Source organism: Cavenderia fasciculata (genome assembly GCF_000203815.1).
Source record: "Cavenderia fasciculata unplaced genomic scaffold Scf_Dfasci-G-p-12c09.r1-3, whole genome shotgun sequence".
NCBI lineage: Eukaryota > Evosea > Eumycetozoa > Acytosteliales > Cavenderiaceae > Cavenderia > Cavenderia fasciculata.
The window spans coordinates 275648-296620 of NW_004457736.1; the positions used below are offsets into that span (position 1 = coordinate 275648).

General features: G+C 34.0%; 7 protein-coding genes and 2 non-coding genes across 9 annotated transcripts, besides 1 other annotated feature; 3 read left to right on the plus strand and 6 right to left on the minus strand.

The window, feature by feature from the left end:
- Positions 1–114: 114 nt before the first annotated feature.
- On the plus strand, positions 115–4916 carry DFA_06002 (putative protein serine/threonine kinase; the record flags this gene model as incomplete). The annotated part of the gene is made up of 6 exons (XM_004361660.1): positions 115–291; positions 377–624; positions 687–874; positions 964–1061; positions 1132–4161; positions 4878–4916. 6 exons carry the CDS (start codon positions 115–117, stop codon positions 4914–4916), a joined length of 3780 nt encoding a protein of 1259 aa, XP_004361717.1.
- Positions 4523–4594, minus strand: DFA_06003. The gene has a single exon. It is a non-coding gene; the product is annotated as a tRNA-Asp (tRNA).
- A 743-nt stretch (positions 4917–5659) lies between the features above and the next one.
- Positions 5660–5731, minus strand: DFA_06004. The gene has a single exon. It is a non-coding gene; the product is annotated as a tRNA-Glu (tRNA).
- Positions 5732–5999: 268 nt separating this feature from the next.
- On the minus strand, positions 6000–6896 carry DFA_06005 (uncharacterized protein; the record flags this gene model as incomplete). The annotated part of the gene is made up of 3 exons (XM_004361661.1): positions 6000–6083; positions 6597–6676; positions 6872–6896. The coding sequence occupies 3 exons, from the start codon at positions 6894–6896 to the stop codon at positions 6000–6002; spliced, it is 189 nt and encodes a 62-aa protein (XP_004361718.1).
- Positions 6897–7352: 456 nt separating this feature from the next.
- Positions 7353–7436: a sequence feature (Short protein (DFA_06006, EGG23868.1) was converted to a misc_feature.).
- A 193-nt stretch (positions 7437–7629) lies between these two features.
- sigB (peptidase M8) lies at positions 7630–9872 on the minus strand (the record flags this gene model as incomplete). Its single annotated transcript, XM_004361663.1, has 3 exons — positions 7630–8579; positions 8651–8887; positions 8957–9872. The coding sequence occupies 3 exons, from the start codon at positions 9870–9872 to the stop codon at positions 7630–7632; spliced, it is 2103 nt and encodes a 700-aa protein (XP_004361720.1).
- A 619-nt stretch (positions 9873–10491) lies between these two features.
- DFA_06008 (thioredoxin fold domain-containing protein) lies at positions 10492–12020 on the minus strand (the record flags this gene model as incomplete). Its single annotated transcript, XM_004361664.1, has 4 exons — positions 10492–10951; positions 11031–11429; positions 11500–11742; positions 11851–12020. 4 exons carry the CDS (start codon positions 12018–12020, stop codon positions 10492–10494), a joined length of 1272 nt encoding a protein of 423 aa, XP_004361721.1.
- A 413-nt stretch (positions 12021–12433) lies between these two features.
- On the plus strand, positions 12434–14955 carry DFA_06009 (uncharacterized protein; the record flags this gene model as incomplete). The annotated part of the gene is made up of 4 exons (XM_004361665.1): positions 12434–12492; positions 13386–13488; positions 13573–14301; positions 14539–14955. 4 exons carry the CDS (start codon positions 12434–12436, stop codon positions 14953–14955), a joined length of 1308 nt encoding a protein of 435 aa, XP_004361722.1.
- A 723-nt stretch (positions 14956–15678) lies between these two features.
- DFA_06010 (IPT/TIG domain-containing protein) lies at positions 15679–18064 on the plus strand (the record flags this gene model as incomplete). The annotated part of the gene is made up of 4 exons (XM_004361666.1): positions 15679–15847; positions 15916–16059; positions 16315–16523; positions 16595–18064. The coding sequence occupies 4 exons, from the start codon at positions 15679–15681 to the stop codon at positions 18062–18064; spliced, it is 1992 nt and encodes a 663-aa protein (XP_004361723.1).
- A 68-nt stretch (positions 18065–18132) lies between these two features.
- On the minus strand, positions 18133–20885 carry nek3 (putative protein serine/threonine kinase; the record flags this gene model as incomplete). The annotated part of the gene is made up of 5 exons (XM_004361667.1): positions 18133–18352; positions 18415–19971; positions 20043–20242; positions 20326–20542; positions 20638–20885. 5 exons carry the CDS (start codon positions 20883–20885, stop codon positions 18133–18135), a joined length of 2442 nt encoding a protein of 813 aa, XP_004361724.1.
- Between the last annotated feature and the right edge of the window lie 88 nt (positions 20886–20973).

Genomic DNA, 20973 nt, shown 5'->3' on the forward strand with positions numbered 1-20973 from the left:
TTGTTTAGTTTTTGTATATATATATATCTATATATCAATATATTCTAGTAGTAGTTTGTAGTTTGTAGTAGACTAGAGTCAGAGGTTTTTTTTTTTATCAATCATATCTAGTCAATGACAATTAAAAAGGATAGTCTACTAGTAGATGAAGACGAAAAGAAATCATTGGGTTCATCATCATCTACTGCTGCTGCTAAATCTAAACCTTCACCTATACACAGAATGTTAACAGATGAAAAACGTCAAACTTCATTATCCACCATCGTAGATAAAGAAGCATGTGGAGAATATGTAAGAAGAGATATGATAACATTACTTGTCACAATACTCTCTCTTTCACTCCTACTTACACTCACTCTACTTTTTTTTTTTTTAGATATTGATTGATATTATAGGAAAAGGTGGATTTGGTGTTGTATATAAAGCATTGCATGCTACCAAGGGTTATTTTTCAGCAATTAAAAAGATTAGAATTACCAAGAGGAAAAAGGGTGATCAACAACAGGCAGAATCACAATCATCTTTAATGGTTGAAATTAATTTATTAAAGGTCCTATCACATCATAATATAGTCCGTTACTATGATCATATACCAACCGTTTCTCATTCTTATATTGTTATGGAGTAAATACTTTTTAAAAAGAGAAAAAGATCCTTGTATATTAATCTTTTTTTTTTTATTTTAGGTTTATTGAAAATGGATCATTAGAAAAGATGATCAAAAGACATGGATTATTACCAGAAAGTTTGGTCAATGTATATATGGCTCAAGTTTTGGGTGGTTTGGAATATTTACATCGTCAAGGTGTCATTCATAGAGATATTAAAGCTGCTAATTTATTAATTAGTACTGATGGTTCAATTAAATTGGCTGGTATGTCAAAAGAAACAAAAAAAGAAAAAGAAAAAGAAAAAGAGTATATATTTATTTATTTATTTATTATTTATATTTTAACTTTTTAGATTTTGGTGTTGCAACCAAAGTATCAGATCTAAGTGCAGATAATCCAGATGATTCATTTGCAGGAACACCATATTGGATGGCACCTGAAGTTATTCAAGTATGAAATCATATGATAATAATAATAATTTTATTTATATATTTAATATTTTTAATTTTCAATTTTTTAGATGCAAGGAGTATCAACAGCATGTGATGTATGGAGTCTTGGATGTACTATAATAGAATTATTAACAGGTACACCACCTTATTTTGGATTGGCACCAGCAGCAGCATTATACAAGATTGTTCAAGAGGATCATCCACCCATACCGCAAGGTATATCGGCTGCATTGAAAGATTTTCTATTACAATGTTTTAAAAAGGATGAAAATATGAGAAGCAGTGCCAAACAACTTTTAAATCATCCATGGATCAAAGCTGTCGTAAAGAACCCAGATAACCAAGTCAAAAACCCAACCATGGAAATTCTAACCTATAATGCACAGCTACAGGAGGGAATGGCAGTTTCACCACCAGATATTATAAATAGACCAAGATCAAAACAAGGTCCAATACCAATACCATCAACAAATCAGAATGGTAGCGGTAGTGGAAAAGGAGGATCATGGATTTCAACTACACATACACCAAATTCATCATCCTTTTCACCACAACAACAATCTTCAAATATAACGACTATTGAAAAACAAACAACGTTTGGTATGGTTTTTGAAAAGAAACCACAACCAAATCTACAAATTGCTACACCAAGACAATCATCATCAAAATTATTACCAGAAGCTAAAAAAGATCAAGAAAAACAACAAATGACAAATCAATCGACAAATCAAAATCAATCAACACCATCACAACAACAACAACAAAAACAAGAGGCAAACAAAATTAATTTACAAAAATATGCAGACAAGTCTGATGATGAAGAGGATGACATGTTTGTAATGGACAAGAAACCATTGAAACAAAAATTACAAAAATATGTGGAAAATGATGACGATAGTGATTCTGATTTCTTTAAATCCACTGCATCATTACCCATTCCAGTTAAAAAGCCAGCCACCATACCTTCACCAACACTTCAATCATTTAAAGATGATGATCAATTTGGATTTAGTGATGAAGATGAAGTACCAAAGAAATTATCAATCTCTTCTAGTAGTACTAGAAAACCATCACCATTACTTTCATCGGCATCACAATTACGTTTAAAACTTCAAGTAAGAGAATCATCAGAAGAATGGGATAGTGAAATTGAAGATACTTTTGACTCTGTTTCGGCTGCATGGAACGTAGAACAAGATACTCTTAGAACGATAAACAATTTACAAGACAAACAAAAAGAACAAGTAACAAGAACCATTGTAGATTTATTGGCTCAACTTTTGGTCTTGTCAAATCAATTACAAAAGAAAACATCTGTAGATTTAAATACTAGTATGGAAGCCATTTCTTCTCTTTCATTGGGAGGAGAATCAAATTTAATTGATAAATTGATTGAACTTTTCCAAAGATTCCCAGAAGAAAGAAGATTATTGATTAGTAATGGTGAAGGTGGTATTTACCTTCGTCTACCATTGATCACCATGTTGGAGATTCTCGAAATTCCAGATTGTCCACCATCGTTGGTTCTATCGATTCTATGTCTTATCAATGAGAGTATGTGTGGCTCTACCACTGACCACGCAGTCAATAGCGCACTACTCGAAACTGTCTGTATATTGAACGGTATCCCCATCATTACCACTTTTGCGCACCGAAACCATGCCGAGGCCATCCGCGAACAAGTCTCCAAGTTTGTACATCGTCTCTGTGTCTCGTCGTCCTATAGTCTCAACATGTTTATTGCTGGTAGTCGGGGATGCAAGGTGCTTGTCGATCTTGTCGACTCTGACTATTTCAACAGCTCTAATCTTATTCACAACGCACTCGATTCCATATCGCAGATTTTCAAGGTGCCCACTGCACTTCCCAAAACTTCACTCTGCCATTTATTTTCCCGCACTCAACTTTTACCCCGTATATCCATTTTATTACATCAAATCTTTATCGCCAATGATCAAGATACTCCACAACAACTTGATCAAAAAACAAAAGTTAAAGGAATCAATCAAATAGTAGCAGCAGTAGTACCAACAACAACAGGAGAGCTACCACCACCACCAATAACAAATAATCATTTGGCAAATTCCAAAAATTCATCACCAAGTAATAGTAGAGGAAGTAGTATACAAATATTACCAAAGGATACTTTTGATAGGGTATTATCCTACTCTGTAAAGGCAGCTGATATTATGTTGTTTTTTTCGACTGGAGATTCTCTTATTAAAGAGGAAATGTCAAGTTCACAGGTACTCCGTCCCATTACTCAAGTGTTGGAGGAAATCCATACTTGGGGATCGATTGCAAGTGATGTTCGTGCCTTTTTGCTTCGTATGCTAAAGGTCATCAAGAACCTTTCAATGGATCAGTCGAATCGCTCCAAACTCGACGAAGTTGGTATCATCCCCACTCTTATCAATTACCTTGGCTACCATCAAAGTGGTATTGAAAAGATTAGCGAGATTTACAATCAAGTGTTGCACTCTCTCTACTATCTCTTGTTGCTCGACAAGTCTCGACAAGACAAGGCACTAAAGTGCGGTATTCTCGCACCACTCTTGTTTATCATTAATGAGCGTGGTCCTCTCAAGGAGTTGGCGCTTCCCATCCTCTTTGACTTTGTTCGTCTCACATCGCCGGCCAGTCGTGCCCATCTCTGGCAATGCGACACTCTTACCAAACTCATTACCCTCCTCGAGGATCACAACTGGTTTGCCGACGCCATCGAATCGATTGCCGCCTGGGCCCAACTCGAACCAAAACTCGTCTATGACCGCCTCATTCAAGACGCTGATTGCTGCCAACAGTTAATTGGCATTTTGCACACTAGCCACATCAAACATCCCTCGTTCCCCAAGTCGCTCATTCCTCTTTTCCAACTCATGAATGGATCTCAAGCTTTGATTGGTAAAATGGTCTCGGTTGGCTTGATCAACCACCTCGTAGAGTGTTTGGAAATCGATCAATCGCCAGTCTCTAAAATCACTTTGCTAAAGATTGTTGGAGCTGTCAAATCAGCTCAAAATGTCTTTGAAAAATCTCAAAGCGATTCTCTCTATGCTACCCTCCAAACTATTTCAAAACAAGATGAATCTCAAATTGTAAAAACTATTGCTGAAAATTTACTAATCTAATAATAATAATGGAAAAACTATAATAAATAATTATTGTATATATTCTCTTAAAAAAAAATTTATAAAAAATTCGGCCCTTGTCAAACACAGCCAGCAAACACAGCCAGCTGTAATGAGAATGGACCATTTTTACAAAATCCCAATTCTCATGCACCTACAAACGAGCAACAGCTCTCATCATTCATTATTATTACATTTTATATAACACTATACAATCTATAAGACTAACCATAGTTTATATAAGTCTTGATTATTACTATCCTATTACTATCTATATCGAATATCACAGCCAGCAAACACAGCACAGCAAACACAGCCAGCAAAAAATCTCCCCTTCCGAGAATTGAACTCGGGCCTTTCGCGTGACAGGCGAAAATCCTCACCACTAGACCAAAAGGGAATTTTTGATGTCCAATTTTGTAAAATTCAAGTCTCATTCGCCCTGCCATTTTTTAGGGAAAAACTCTGATATTCAGTAAAAATAAGCATCCAAATATTATTATTATTTTTTGAAACAAAAAATTAATTTAATTTATTCAATAAAGACCATAAAAGGGAAATGGATATGTTTTTTTTGGTAAAATTGTCGCCTCGTTCGCAGCTCTTAGACCATCTAATAATAACAATCAACTATATAATATCAACTTTGAATATATAAAATATAGCCATTTATTTATTTTAAGAACGAGCAACAACAGGGACAAACCCACCGAACAAATTAACTTTCTTCTTGAGATAATCTAAATTTCTTACTGGTCAATTAAAAAGTATAATTATTATAAAACTTTGTAACTTCTGAGTACTACTCTTCCCAATAGGAGAGAACAGGATATATATAATTTGAGAGGTTTTAAATATTATATAAAAAAATATTAGATTTAGGCACCAACCAAGAGTATCAAATACAATTAATTAAAATAAAACATTGTCATCACCGAATGGCGCTAAAAGAGATACTTAAAAAAAAAATGTGTTCTATTTTTTTGAAATCGGTAAAAGAAATAGATACAGAGAACTACTTGTTGAGAACATTGTTGAACCGTAGTGAGAGCAAAATTGGGTTTTAATCATTTAGGGGTTGAAATGAATTTTAAGTTTTCCATTAATAATATGGCTCTTGACAAAATTTGTTGATCTAAATTGACCCATTTATCTCCCTCCAAAAAACAAAGTTTGAAGAAAAGTAGTTAGTTTTGTGTGTGGTTTTGACAAAAAATAAGTGAAACCTTGATAAAACAAAGACATCACAAATTGGAATATGCCAAGATAATCTATACCTTAAAAAGATCAAGTAGTCTCTTGACCTGGTTTTTTTTTTTGAGGATAAAAAAACTCGGTTTTTTTTGTATGGTTTTGATCAAAATCGATGGAACCTTGATAAAAAGATAGGGAAAAGTGTGGAGAAAGCTATAGTAAGGGTTTTGGCCCAAAAAAAAAAGGCAGGTGACCAAAACGCAAAAAGTATCTCCCTTGCCGGGAATCGAACCCGGGGTGTCAGTGTGAAAGACTAAAGTGTTACCGACTACACCACAAAGGAGGAATTGAGTTGTTGTGTTGTCAGATTGTCCTTGGGCCTATTTATTGGTCGTATACGATGTGACGGGCATGGCGTGGCAAGTGAGTCGGGAGTGTGCTACCCCGGGAACGTAAAGGTCATAGGTTCGAATCCTGCCCTCGAACTTTACCTTTGGCGCCAACGTTTAACTTGACCACAATTGGGGGGATTGAGGAGAAAAACCATCCGACTCTAGGGATCTAGAGACAGGACACCCCCACGGAAGGATGACCGGGTTAGTTTCCCCTTCTCAGTAGGAGATTGGGTAGCCAGACTGCAACAAGTAACGGGAAGGTAGTGGAGGACATACTGGGCCGTCGCGATAGAAAGCCATCTGACATCTCAAATACAATATGCAACACGTAAAGACGAGTGTCCACAATGGGGAGTAAATCGGCGCGAGAGTTGAGAGCGGCAGTCGGTCTTGGACGCACCCAAGGCTTAAGGTTTCACCGCAAGTATGGTAATTTCGGAGTTGGTGCCATATTTGCGTCAACCTCAAACAAACTCCAATGACTATAAACTTGGTCGCTGCAACACTAGAACGAATATGGTTCCGACGTAATGATCTACGTCACCAAAGAGATGAACCTTTCACTGAACAATACCTGCGAGCTAGATTGATAAGTGATATGCGACATATTATAAAAGTAAACTGGGACAAGACGTTAGAATTGTGTAATCGATGGCACTTGGCTCTAATGAACCAAACCGATGAATCAGTAATACATACGATTACAGAACGAATACAAACTATCATCCTTCGATTCTCCTCCAACTACAACCATCCTACTGTCTACAAGATCGCACTACCTAGTCATTTGGAGAGGTACAAGACTCTGCGTACACTACATCTATAATCGATCACCTCAACCTCATTCTTCACATCCTCCTCAACACCTTCATCTTCTTCTATTCTCTCTTCATCTATCAATAATAATATTAATAATATAATAATTTACTAAATAATAATAACATAGAATAATTATATAACACAATATTACAGCCTATAGTGGTGAGAAAAAAAAAAAAAAAAAAAAAAAAAAAAAAGCGATATCTTTAACCAATTTATTTTTAGAACAAGCAACAACCCAAAACAATCCAACATGCTTGACACTATACAATAAGATACATGATCAACGTCCATATAACATGTATCATAGACATGGACAACCCCCAGAACAAATTAACTTTAATTCTTCTCGAGATAATCTTTATTTCTTGCTGGTCAATTAAAATGTATAATTAATAAAACTTTGTAACTTCTGAGTACTACTCTTCCCGATAGGAGAGAACAGGAAAAGAATTACTTTAAAAAAAAAAAGGTCGTATACGATGAGAGAACAGGAAAAGAATTACTTTAAAAAAAGAAGTGTGACGGAAAGAGATCTCTAGCATGCTTTAAAAAAAAGAAGAGTGAAGGAAAGAGATCTTTAGCATGCTTTAAAAAAAAAAAAAAAAAATAGCAATTCGGGAACGTTTGAAATAGGAAATGAAAGAAAAAAACCAAAAGTTTCCCCACAAGCAGGATGAGATATTGACAATATCCGTTTGGCCTACGAGGCATCGTTTGTTATACAAACCTAGTGCACAATGTGAGAGACTAAAGTGTACTATTGATACCGTATCGGGTTGCTGCAAAACAAAGCTGGTCTGTCATACAAACTTGGATCGATGATTTTGACATTTCACATATCATGTTCTACTACTATTGAATGGAGGATGAACCAGTGACGTTCTGATGACAAGTAGAGAGGGGAGTGATTAAGCATCAACATATTGATGAAAAAAACAAAAAAATTAAAAAATCATTCCGAATTTGTCTTTGTGCAAAGAATGAATCTAACATGATCTAATATTGTTCTATTACTAATATATATTTATTTAATAAAGTTTGAAGATAAAAATACAATGAATAATAAAAAGATAAAGCCAAAGATGTTGAATTTTTGTGGCAAGAGAGTATTGCAAGATGAAGATAGCGAGTCAATTTCCACCTTTGTTGGGGTAGCACCACATTCTACAAAGCCATGAGGGCAGAGAATATTGATACCAGAGACAGTGATATTGGTAGCATCTGGACAAAGATTCCACACTCCATTGACATTGACAGAGACTTGAGTGCCTTGACATTTAAACTCCCAACAGGCCTGTTTGACATCTCCATTGTCCGAGTATTCAAAACAACGACTATTGTCCGAAAAGACTTCGTGCACGTCAGAGTTTCCAGTTTGAGATACATCGACACAGTATTGGACACCCAGTTGGTAATTGTCGGGAACTTGGTAGAGCGGGCATGCGTCGGCCGCATATTCACCACCAAATTTTGTGTCTGTAAAGTGTTGATAGGCCGCTGGCAAGTCATTTTGATATTGGAAAATAGTGCACACACCCTTTCCCATTCTAGTGGGAGTGCATCCCCTTTTTCCAGGATTATTACAAAAGTAACCTTGATAGTTCCAAGAGTCGGGTGTACATTGAGTCATAAAGTCGCAACCCATCTTTTTACCAAAGAGCAATGGTTCTGCCTTGTCCATGGCAACATCATACCAACCAGTGTCTTGCAAGAGTGACAAGGTAAGACCTGTGATTGGCATGATGGGTGCTACATAACCAAGCATATATTCTTCACCAATTTGTCTCTTTTCCCAATGACTATAACTAGTTCCCGATCCACCAGAATCCTCCAATTGAACACCAAACGCCTGATTACATTCAAAATGATCTTGTGCAAACTCCAAAACCGATGTAGAATTGATTGCAAATCTATCAATTTCATATGATACTCCTTTTGGTGTTTTACCTGTTTGTGTTAATCCTATTAATGGATCTAAAAAAATGGAAAATTAAAATAAATAAAATAAATAAAAATAATTATTCTTTTTTGTTTTTTATACATACTTTGATATAAACCATTTTGATTTTGATAACTTGAATAAAACATATTAGAGAAACCAAGAGCATGAGTCATTTCATGAATGCCAACACGAACATATTCTTTAAAAGTTAGACGAGATGGACTTGCATTAAAATAAATTGGATTAAAATTGATTGTTGCAGCCAATGGTCTACCATAAATTTGTTTTCTATTTAATGTAAATACATTAAAATTACATGCTTTTGCATATGCAATCGTTGCTACAAAATAGAAAATTAAAAAAGTTAATAAATATATATCTATTTTTTTTCTATTTTTTTAATATTTACAAGTACTTGTAGTTGGTCTAGAAGTAACATAAACAATGATATCAGTATTTTGAATACCATCAGCAATCATTGAACTATTAATTGGGATACCATAATCGCATTCTTGATTTAATTGACTCCAAACAAAAGAGTTTAATTTGAGAGGGTTTACTTGATCGACCATTAAGAGGTTGGCAAAGAGCTCTCTCATATTGGCCATGACAACGTTGATGTTTTCAATGACTTGATTGGTAACCAAATCATTACTGGTGCAAGTGTACATACATGATGCATCGTTTGCAGTGGCTGTACTACAAGATTTTGATGCTGTGGCTAGACCCGTAGGAACTTGTTGTCCAACAGTCGTGCATTTAAAAGTATCGGCTTCAATAATTGATTCAAATGTAATACGAATTGGTTGACGTGTAGATTCTACAACATCCTCTTCATTATTTACCATCTTGCTTGCTTTTAGAAAGCCTTTCGGTAAACTAGATGAGGATGATGATGAAGATGATTCAGAGGAAGATGAAGAAGAAGAAGAAGGAGGTGGTGGAGGTGGTAAATCTTCTTCTTTAAGATGTTTCAAACCTTCTTTAATCTTTCCATCAATATCTTTTGATACAACATCATGTTGACATTTATATCCTCCAATTGAACCTTGATCCAGACTTGATGATGATGATGATTCAACAAACTTGTTAGAGGTTACCTTTTGATGAGTATGTTTGCTTTTTGACCAATCGTCATAACCTTTGTTTATAATATCATTAATTGATAATTTTGATTGTGATGGTTTATTATTTGATATGATATCATTATTACTTTTTGTTGTTGTTGTTGACTGTTCTTTTTGATTCGATGTTGCAAAAGTAAAATGAAAAAGAAAAAAAACCAAAAATAAAAAGATGAATAATAATTTAAATCTATATTTCATCTTTTTACTTTTTTTTTAATATTTATAAATACATAATAGATAGATAAATAGATAAATGAAATGTTATTATTGTTTTTTAAAAATAAAGATGGATGGATCACAGCTTAGCTCAGACCTCTTGAAAGTTGAACTTGAATGCACACACACAAATCGTTGGAATTAAAACAAAATAAAAAGGTAGAGTGGTTTAGGGAATGGGTTTTTATAACAAGCTGGGGTTGAACAAACAAATAAAAAAATGATATAAAAGTCTAAATAGAGAGAGTGAGGGTTACAGTTTTATACCTTCTTTGAACGACTAAAAATAAAGTATTAAAAGATAAAATAATAATAAAAAAAAGATGGATGGAAAACTAATTAAAATAAAAATATAGAATAGATCTTTAATAAAAACTAGTTTTTAATTTTACTCTTTTTTTTTTTTTCACAAGCTTGTTCAACGTATCTACAAATTTCTTTTTTCAAATATTTTAGTATAAATTTTTTTTTTTTGCTTTGTAAGACATTACGATTTTTATCAACTTTTGTTTTAAATTAAATTTTCATTGAACACCGAAATGGGAACAATCGACGTGACAGTTGTATATTTATTTATTATTGTGTACGATTATTATTATTATTAATTTTCCTTTTTCTTTTTATCATCAATGACAAGAGTTTCAGGTTTTGGTAATCTTTCTGGTTGTGGTTCAGTTGGACCACTAGATGATGAACCAATGATAATGGCAGCGATTGGGGTGACAATGATAGCAACAGCCAAGAACCATTTATACTCGTCAATGAAATTGATGGTTTTCAAGAAATAGTATTTACCAAAATCAAGGTATTGATAGTTGATGTTGCCAGCCTTGATATCATTCAAATATTTTAATACAGACTCTTGGTCAACCTTGACAGCTGGATCGTAATAGTAGATTTCTCCCTTTTCACGAACCACCAACAAAGCTGGTAAATCTTCGAGTGCATATCTTGCAGTAAACTTTTCATAGGCCTTGTTACTGACATAGGTATAAACAAAATCTGTCAATTCATCTGGATTAATAATATTGTTTGATATCTTTTTTAATTCTTCAATTTCTCTAAAAAAGAAACCAAGTAAGTATTTTTTCTTTTTCTTTCTTTTTCTTTTTTTCTTTTCTTTTTCTATTTCTTTCTTACTCATTATTTGGTTTAATTGGATAAACAAACATGACAAGATTCTTGAATGTTTCAGACATTGGAAGAAAAGAAACATCATTGAGTTCAGTTAAACTAGAGTATTGGTTGAATCTCATCCAAGATGGTAACTTTTCAATTGATTGCTTAAACTGTACCAATTCACCATCTCTCTTTAAAATGATACCTCTCTTTACACCTTCTATGGGAGAGTGACCAATAGAAAGTACAAAGTTGGGAGAGTTGGTATCAAACAATTCAAATGAAATCTTTTTAAAGGTATCAAACATTGGATCATTCTTTAAAGATTCTTCAGATTCGGCAACATAGATCATTGCAATCTTTTTATCATTTAAAATCTTATCCAATGATTCTTGATCTTTTACATTGATTAAATATCCACTAAATAATAGAATAGAAAAAATGATTAGATAAATAATAACAATAATAAAACTTTTTGTATTTATCATACGTAAACATTTTATCAATATATTTGATAAGAGTATCTTTGGTTCTACCACCCTTGTAATCCTTTTTAACACCTTCAACAAATAATTTAATGGTTGGGTAACCTCGAACATCATATTCACCACAAATACCAGAGTTGTCATCACAGTTTACTCTTGCAATCTTAATGTCAGAGTCTTTAAAGTGTACTGCAAGATTCTTCCAAATAGGTGCCAATTTACGACAATGTCCACACCATGGTGCGAAACTAATCAACAAAAAGGTAGAGATATATTTGATTTAGTAAACCATCATTTCTTGTCCTTATTCTTATTCTTATTCCTCCTATTCTTTAATACATTACAATTCAACAAACCAAAAACCTTCTTTTAATTTACTTGAATCACCATCAACTAGATCAATAACCAAATCTACTTCATCAACGGCTGCAGGTGTTTCTTCTGTTGAAACGACAATAGATACAAGTGTACCTACAAGTATAGCTAAAATCAAAAAGTAGATTGATAGGGTACCCTTCTTTATCATTTCTTTGTCTAATCTAATCTAATCAAATTTATCTCTCTTTTTGTTGAAATAAATTAAAACTAATAAATAGTTTTTTTTGAACTCATTGTGTGTGGTGACGAGGTGAGGTTCAAACTAAACAAATTTTTTTTAATTTTATTTTATAAAAGTAAATACAGATAAATTTAAATATGTACTACAGATAATACCCAAAAGATGTTTACAATTAATTGATAGTCAATCGTACTATTGATATTGATACTATCAAACTACTGTCAACATAATAGATAGATAGATAGACCTGCTGGTCAAAACACAAAATTTTCGGGTTTATAAAGAGAGAGACTTCACTTTTCCCCGACAATGACCCAACCAAGCTTTTCGGCTTGACATGGTGCTTCAAAATATAAATATAGATCATAGGTTTTAACTAGATGAACAGTAGAGCCCTTGGTGACTCTGTACGTATGGTGTTGACGAAACCTTCTGGAATGTATCGAGTGCTGGGAAGATATTTGTTCTTGTCCACAACAAGGTCAATGAAGGAAACAGATACCACCACAAACAGATGACGACGTACAATGATCTCAACACAGTATTAAACGAAAAGATTAGGTTACACCTAAATTATTATCCTTGTCCACATTTAATTAATATAATTTCACTCAAACACAAATCACATCATATAAAAGTCAACCAATCAAAAGTTTGAAATACGAGAAACGGCCCCATCTCGGCTCAATCGACAATCCTACTTTCAAACCATGCGCGTGTGTCATCTTCGTCACGAAACAATAACAATCAAATTGCAGGGGATGGCTCAGTTTTGCCCCTTTTTTTTTTCAATCGATCCGTACTTTGGAATCTGATCGGGTGTTTGCGCAACCAAGAAAACAAAATATCTTTCTCTTTATAATGTTGTCAGAGAGAGAGATGAGGTAGTGCGTTTTGAGTAGATAAGATTTTTTTATTGTTTAAACGCTAGAGCGTTTCAGAGACCCTCCATACTTTTCAAAAGCTTTGTCATTTTTATTTTCTTCTCAAAACACATCAACTACTAGCTATCGTATCACCACGCTTACACAAAATTCATTGTTTCGTAGGGCTCTTGTTGTTGCTAAAAAAAACGTCGTTGATTCAAACAATTTTAAATCTCAAAAGCCCCATTCTGTTGTTTTGTCTTTTTTTTTTATCCATCCAACTTTGCCCGTTCCCTACAGCGACAAAAAGACTCCTCCAATCAAAACCTTGGTATCAAAAAAAAGTTTTTGTGAGGTTTTTGCTTCAACTTCATATTCGTACCCTGTCGAGACTGCATACAAGCAAATAAGAGGAGGATAGATTCAAAAAAATACAAGTTATTCTCTTACATTTACAAATACAAAGGAAACAGAATACTACTACTATTACTACCTTCTACTACTACGACTATATGGAGTATCTCAGTTACCTTGGTCATAGTGATTTTAATACGTTATGGAAAAATGAAGTAAGATTCCAAACTTTATCATCATCATCATCATGATCATATGACTTTTGTATTAACCCCAACATCTTTCTCTCTCTCTAAAAGGTCATCCCACTTGCAAGTTACATTAACCAGTTCTGCAAAGAATGTCAATCACCTTCAACAGATAGAGTAGAAAAAGCATGGAAAATCAATCAAGAACTTAATTCAATTTTAACCAAAATACTTGGCAGGATGAAAAGTCAAGAGATCCCAACAACACAGCACATTTCGCCGCCAGCCTCACCAAGATATCAGATACCTCAAACTTCATCACCTATATATAATACTATTACTTCTACTACTTCTACTTCTACTACTTCTACTTCTACTTCTACTACTACGCCATCATCACCAAAGTACCCTCTACCAACCTCTCCAAAATATATGGCTGAAAAAAGAGTTTTACTTCCATACCCAACTCCTCCTAGTTCTGAATTACCTACTCCATCTCTACCCCTTTCCACCACTGATCATACAAATGCATTTGGTGGTAGCAGCAGCAGTATTTGCTCTAGTACTGCTACTTGTATTGATTCCTCCTCCTCATCTATTAAGATGAGCATGTCTTCGTCTTCGTCATCGAGCTCTACTACTACCAAAAGAAATCTAAGAGTTTCATTACCATCTACACAGTATGACGATATGCATCATCAAAATGTCAGTAGGGCTGTACCACCAGATATGCATGATCAATATTCGGGAGGGCTAGGGTTTAGACCACCCCAATATGTTGCTCTATCTAGTTCCATGTCCAATCTCAATCTTTCACCTAGAATTACCACCCAACAAAATGTACATCCAATCACCATGGGAGCCATGCCATCTCCTCGATCGGCTCTCAACCTATCTCCCAGATCACTGTATATCACGAGAAGTACCGAATACCCCACCCTTCTCAATCTTCAACATCACGGTGGCTTGGGACCAGGAGGGGAAATAATTGGGTTGCCTGGCGGTAAGACATCTCGATCACCTGGCTCCCCACGCTATGTCCCCATTTCACCCACCTCAACCAGTTCTATCAATAAGGTTCCAATTACCTCTAGCATCAACAATGGCAAGGCTGCAAAGCCTAGAGGTCGACCTAGAAAGATTAGACCAACGTCGTGTGCAATTTGCAACTGTACATCGACGCCCGAGTGGAGAAAAGGAGACAATGGAGCAAATCTGTGCAATGCTTGTGGACTGCAATACATGAAGAAATTACGTACCTATGGATCAAAACCATTCCTCCCGGGTCCACAGGCACCACTTTCTCCTACCTCTTCATCATCACCAACTACGGCTTCAGTTCATAACCTTTTATCAAACAATTCGGTAAAATATTATGAAGTTGAATCTCAAAGTGATATTGATGAATTATTATTTGATTCTAGTGAAAATAACAATAACAACAACAACAATAATAACAACTATTCATTAAAGAAACAACAACAACAACAATAACAATAATTATTATTTAATAGTACCGATAATATTTTAATATAATTATTATCAGATATATTTATTTATTTAATCATTCAATCTTTATATATATATATATTTACTTCATCAAAATTATTTTTGATTTAATAATATTCCCAACTACAATTAATTTCAACCAACCAACCAACCAACAAATATATTAATAATATTCAACAAACAGAATCACCATCCATCATATGACTATTTTTTTAATTTTTATTATTGTAGAACCAACTTCTTCCAAATATTGTTTTCTCTCTCATTTATTTGTATCACCAACAACAATGTAACATTAATTTTAATAAACTCTTTTATTCCATTTTTCCAATTTTTTTTTTATGGAATAATAAATATAAAAAAATGGAAGTAACACAATTGATTCCTCGATTTAGGTTATTTTTTTAAATATTAAAAAATTGAATTTAAATATTAATTTTACTACTACTCTTTTATTAATGATTAATAAAAAGGAATTCATATGAATGTTCTTCTTCTTCTATTCTTTAATATTAAACTATAATAAATTAATTTTATTAATTTTAATAATAAAAAAATTAATTGAATTTCATTCTTTGCAAAAAACCTAGGTATTCAAGGAGTTTATCGGTCATCATCAAAAAGCATTATAATAGCAAAAAGTAGAATACCTCTAGTCAAGAGTAACATCAAAGTGTAACAACCCAACCATAATGGATAATATTCAACATGTATATGGATAATAATTTAATAAACAGCAACAGCAACAGCAATAGTAGTAATACAAAGATTAATAATCAAAATGGTAGTAATAGTAATCTATTACAACAAATAGATCATAACTATATTCAAAAACAAGAGAATGAGGCATTATTTGTAATACATAATGATGGTCAAAGTAAGCAAAGGAAAGGAAAGAATCATCGGGAATTGATCATTATACTTATCTAATGTTCCTCTATCTAGTTGTATCAAGAGATAAATCAAAAGAATTTATGATTCAAAGAAAGAAACATGTATCAAAATTGAATAATGATTTAGATGCGATCATATTAAAGTTTAAACAAGTTTCAATGAATGTTAGTACAATCTTGCAACCAGAAATAGAAAGTAAAGTGGTACGGAATTGTATGGTTTGTGGAGTAGTATTTGGAAAGATCTTCTCCAAGAAACAAAAGTGTTTGGTTTGTGGCTTTTTCGTTTGCAGCAATTGTAACAAACATCATATCCCTTTAAACAGTTTTGAAAAGATTAAAAGAATTCCTCAATCAAATACTCAACAACAAAATCAACCAAGTATGAGAAAATAACTAATAGATTAATAATAATATTCTTTAATTTCTAATAATCATTTTCTTTTTTTAGATGTAAATGTATGTTTATTATGTTATAAAACATTATCAAAAGCAATTCAAAGGTCTGAATTTCAAGATACCAAAGAGAGAGTTTCAAGGAGTGAATTTGTTGTATTTTATGAACAAATGCATCTAAATATTTTAGACTTGAAAAGAAATGTTAATCAATATAAATTAATTGTAAATACAATTCAAGATTCTGGTTCACCTTCTATAAAAGTAAGTAAATTAATTAATAATAATAATAATTAGTCCATCATATCTAATATTATTTTTATTATTTTATTTAGAGAGCAAAAGAATTAGAATCAACTATAAATCTTCATATAAAGGAATTAAAAGTTGGAATTACTAAATTAAAACAAATTCAAGCGACTACACCAAAACAAACATCAATCATATTCAATATAAGTCATAATTTTCTAAGCTTTTTAAATCAAACTGTACCAGAGTATAGACTATACACAACAGAACTGACAACTAGAATGCAAATAACACCATCTTCATCCCCATCTTCCATAAAATCACCAGTGGTAACAGCCAAAGAAGGATCTTCGCCCACCTCACTATCGGCAAGTCCTCTTACCGAATCACTATCGGCGTCCAATAGAATTTCATCATTTTTTTCAAGTGTCTTTTCATCAGACAACAAGCAAATGAGCGATGCCGAATACGAAAGCACCAAGGATCGATCATTTATATTGTCGGTTGGGCCGGCAGTATGTGCACTCGATGGTAGTTATATTGCCATTCAGGGAGAGAATTTGGACAAACCAATGATCACGGTGACCATTGGTGGAGAAACGGTCAAGATTCTAAAAAAGAACTATCATTCTCTATTGTTGGTCGGTCCCAAACGCAAAGAAGAGGGCGAGGTGGATATTGTTATCAAGGATCACGATTACACATTGTCAAAACAATCTATTTTCTGCACAAACTCTTGTTTCCAAACTGAAAAGGATATAAGAGACATTAACAACTATGCATCGGAGCTCTATGAAAATGCATCCCCATCATTGTCGGCCTACACCAAAAAACACAGTCGTGGTCTCAGTGGTAGTTTACTCGCAAACAGTCAGAGCGCCAATGACGATGACGACTATGACGAAAATGTATTGACAACGCCAACCACCATATCGTTTCAACCAGACTATGACGACGACCAAGAGGAAAACCAAGAGGAAAGATATATCAACGAGCTTACCAATCGATTAAATTCGGAACCAGAACCCATCTATACAACCATTGGAGGTAAAAACAGCGCAGACAATTTCGATAGTATAGCATCATCTGGCCCGACCAAACAGGATTTGGTCATTCAAACAATCAACCCTGCAGTGTCACCAATGAGTGGAACAAGAATTGAAATGAATCTAAAGCATGCATTGGTGGCACCAATCACCATCGCAGTTGGAGGAGTTCAAGCCCAAGGCATTGAAATGACCAATCAGAGAAAGACCATCAGTTTTGTGTCACCACCATCGGTCAAGGAAGGGTTCCATACGATTCAATGCACTTACAATGGTCGGTATCTTGAAATACCAAATGTTCTCGTCTACTATTCCAGTATACCAGAGGCTTCAACTGTCACCTCTTCTTCTGGATCAATGACAACTACTTCAACCATTCCACTTGTTCAATCACAATCATCCTCTTTTGTAAATAATCATTCCATCAACAACAACAACAATAGTAATATTACCAGCAGTGTAAATTCACCTATTCAAGTTTCAAGATCTTCAAGAGTTTGGGGGAAATAAATAAATAAATAAAAAAAAACAACAATAATAATATTTATAGTTATTTTTCAATAAATAATTTATTTTATCTACACTGATTCTTGTCTCTGTGGTAGTATCGAAACAAGTTGACTTTCACAGTACATTAATTGTTGAAGATATTTCAAGTAATAAATTTTGTCACCAAGAATTGTTTCTAATTGTTGTTGAACATTTTCATCGTCTTCGTCCAATGAAGTACCATTTATGGTCTTTAATAGTTTATAAATGTTACCAAATAATTCTTCTCCAAAAATACTATTACAAAAACTATAAAATAAAAAGTAAATAATTTGTTTTAAATGGTTGATTGAGAGATGATTTCAACTTACTGTCTAAGTGCATTTGTTCTACTTAATAATTTTTTATCTCTTGATGATTTTGAATCAGATTCCTCTCCAACTTCAAGAGTGACCAAGGGTTTTGAGAATTCTTGTGATGATTCTCTCGAAAGTGGTTGTTGTTGAACAGAAGAGGAGGAGGATGTAGAGGTTGGAGAGGGTGGCTGCGTGGGTTTAGTGTTTACTGTTACCGTTGATTTGGAAGTTTCAATCGATGCTCGTATCGATGGTCTTTTGCTATTAATTACAACTGACGATTGAGGAATTGAATAACTATTATTTGGCATGACCAAAGAAGATGAATGTGAAAGTGTATTGGTCGAAGAAGAAGAAGAGGTAGTTGAAGTTGATTTGGTGACAACAGAACTACTTGATGAAGTAATAGATGGTCTTGCAGTACTAGAACTACTTGGTGGTCTTGGAACAACGTTTGTATTATTGCAAGTTGGAGTAGGTGTTACGGATCTTGTATTACCTGATGGCGTAGTGGGTCTAGTGGTTGGTGATGGTGGAGGTGTTATAATGTTTGATGTTGATAATCTTCTTGGTAATTGATTTGATTTTTGAGATGACGATAAATTATTCGAAGATGATGATGATGATATCGTGTTTGTTGGTGGGGGCATTCCAATTGATGGTTGTCCTATAGATTTAACTGGTTGACTTTGGATCGTAGTGGTTGTGGTTGTAGTCGTAGTCATATTAGTACTTGATGATTTAGTAGTTCCACCAATAGAATGTCTAGATGAAGAAGATCTGGAAGAAGAGGTAATATTTACAGCTGGTCTAGCTGGAGGTGTGTACAATGGCGTTGTGGTTATCGATGCTGCAGTACTTGTAGATTGTTGTTGTGTACTTGTAACAGATGATGATTTTAATGAAGGGGATGACGATTGCTTTACCAAAGGTCTACTATTTTTGTTTGCAATACTGCTCGTCGGTTTGACAAGAGGAGCAGATCTGGTTGGTTTTGCCAAAGGAGTTGATGGCTTTGGAACTGGTGGTTTTCTGACAAATCCAGATGATGATGATGATGATGAGGAGGAGGACGTTGATGACGATATGGAAGATGAAGATGCGGATCTAGTAGGTGTAGTTGGATTAACTTTTGATGGTGTTTTTTTGTTGATGGGTGTTGTAGGTGCAGACATTGCAGTTCTACCACTACTACTACTACTACTAGTTGTAGTCGTTTTCACTGGTGTTTTTGAGCTTGAAATTGGTGATGACATTGCAGGTGGTGACTTTGACATCATCATTGACATTGGTATGTTGTTGGAAATTGGTGATTTTTGTGCTGTTTGGTTGGACATGTCGGCGGTATTATGGTTATAGTCATTGAGATATTGTTGGATGAATGGTAATTCGATAATTTCATCAATAGAGGGTCTGTCTCTTGGATCAGTTTGAAGCATCGATGATACAAGTTGTCGTAGATCATTGCTATAAAATGAAGCAATGGGAGGATAATTTCCTTTTAGAATCTTGAGTACAAGTGCAGGTAATGAACCAGCATCAAATGCATGTTTTAAAGTTGCCAATTCATATCTAATAAAAATCATTATTATTGTTAGTTAAGCTATATACAAATATTGATCAATACTCAAGCTTTGACTTACAAACAACAACCAAGACTCCACACATCAGATTTTGTATCATATCCTATATCTTGACAAACTTCAGGTGATAAATAGTAAGGTGTTCCAATAACGGTTCTAGCAAACTGAGTATCAGCACTAAGTATCTTTGCAATACCCATGTCTCCCAACTTGACCCTACTTTTACCATTGACAATCGATAGAAATATATTTTGTGTTTTCTAAAAACAAAAAGAGAGAGAGAGGAGAGGAGAGTTAACAAACACACCAATTTGATTGTGTGATCCAATACCATTATACATACCAAATCTCTGTGTAGAATATTTTTTTGATGAAGGAATTGTACCGCCAAACAGAGTTGGGAAAAGAACCTCAATATCTCAGCCTCTGTAAAATGTTGTTTCTTGATTGTTCTTTCTTTAATCTCTCTATGAATATCACCTGCATTCGCATATTCCATCAATATATGAAGTGTACCATTTACAATAAAACTATCATAATATGCTATAATATTTTCATGACTAGATAGATGTAAAGAAGAAGAAGAAGAAGAAGAAGAAGAAGGATACTAGTATTAGTATCGACTGTATATCTCTCTTTTTTCTAATTTACATACTCTAACATTGCTAATACGTTTACTTCATTCATTGCATCTTCTCTTTCTCTTGGAGACATATCCAATACATTGATTTGTTTCATTACTAGTGCCATACCGTCTACTTTTCTCTTGACGAGCTTACAACTTCCAAAAGACCCTTTTCCGATGACCTTTATGTCTATGTACTTGTCCAATTCTTCATTGGGCTTACTCTCTATCGTAACACCAAGTTTACAGTTACCAAAAGAGTCTAATACATCGTTCATATTTTGGTTGTGATCTGGTGACAACTGATTCATTGTCCCTTCTCTCTCTCTCTTTTGCTTGTATGTGTTTTATAAAACCTGATTGAAC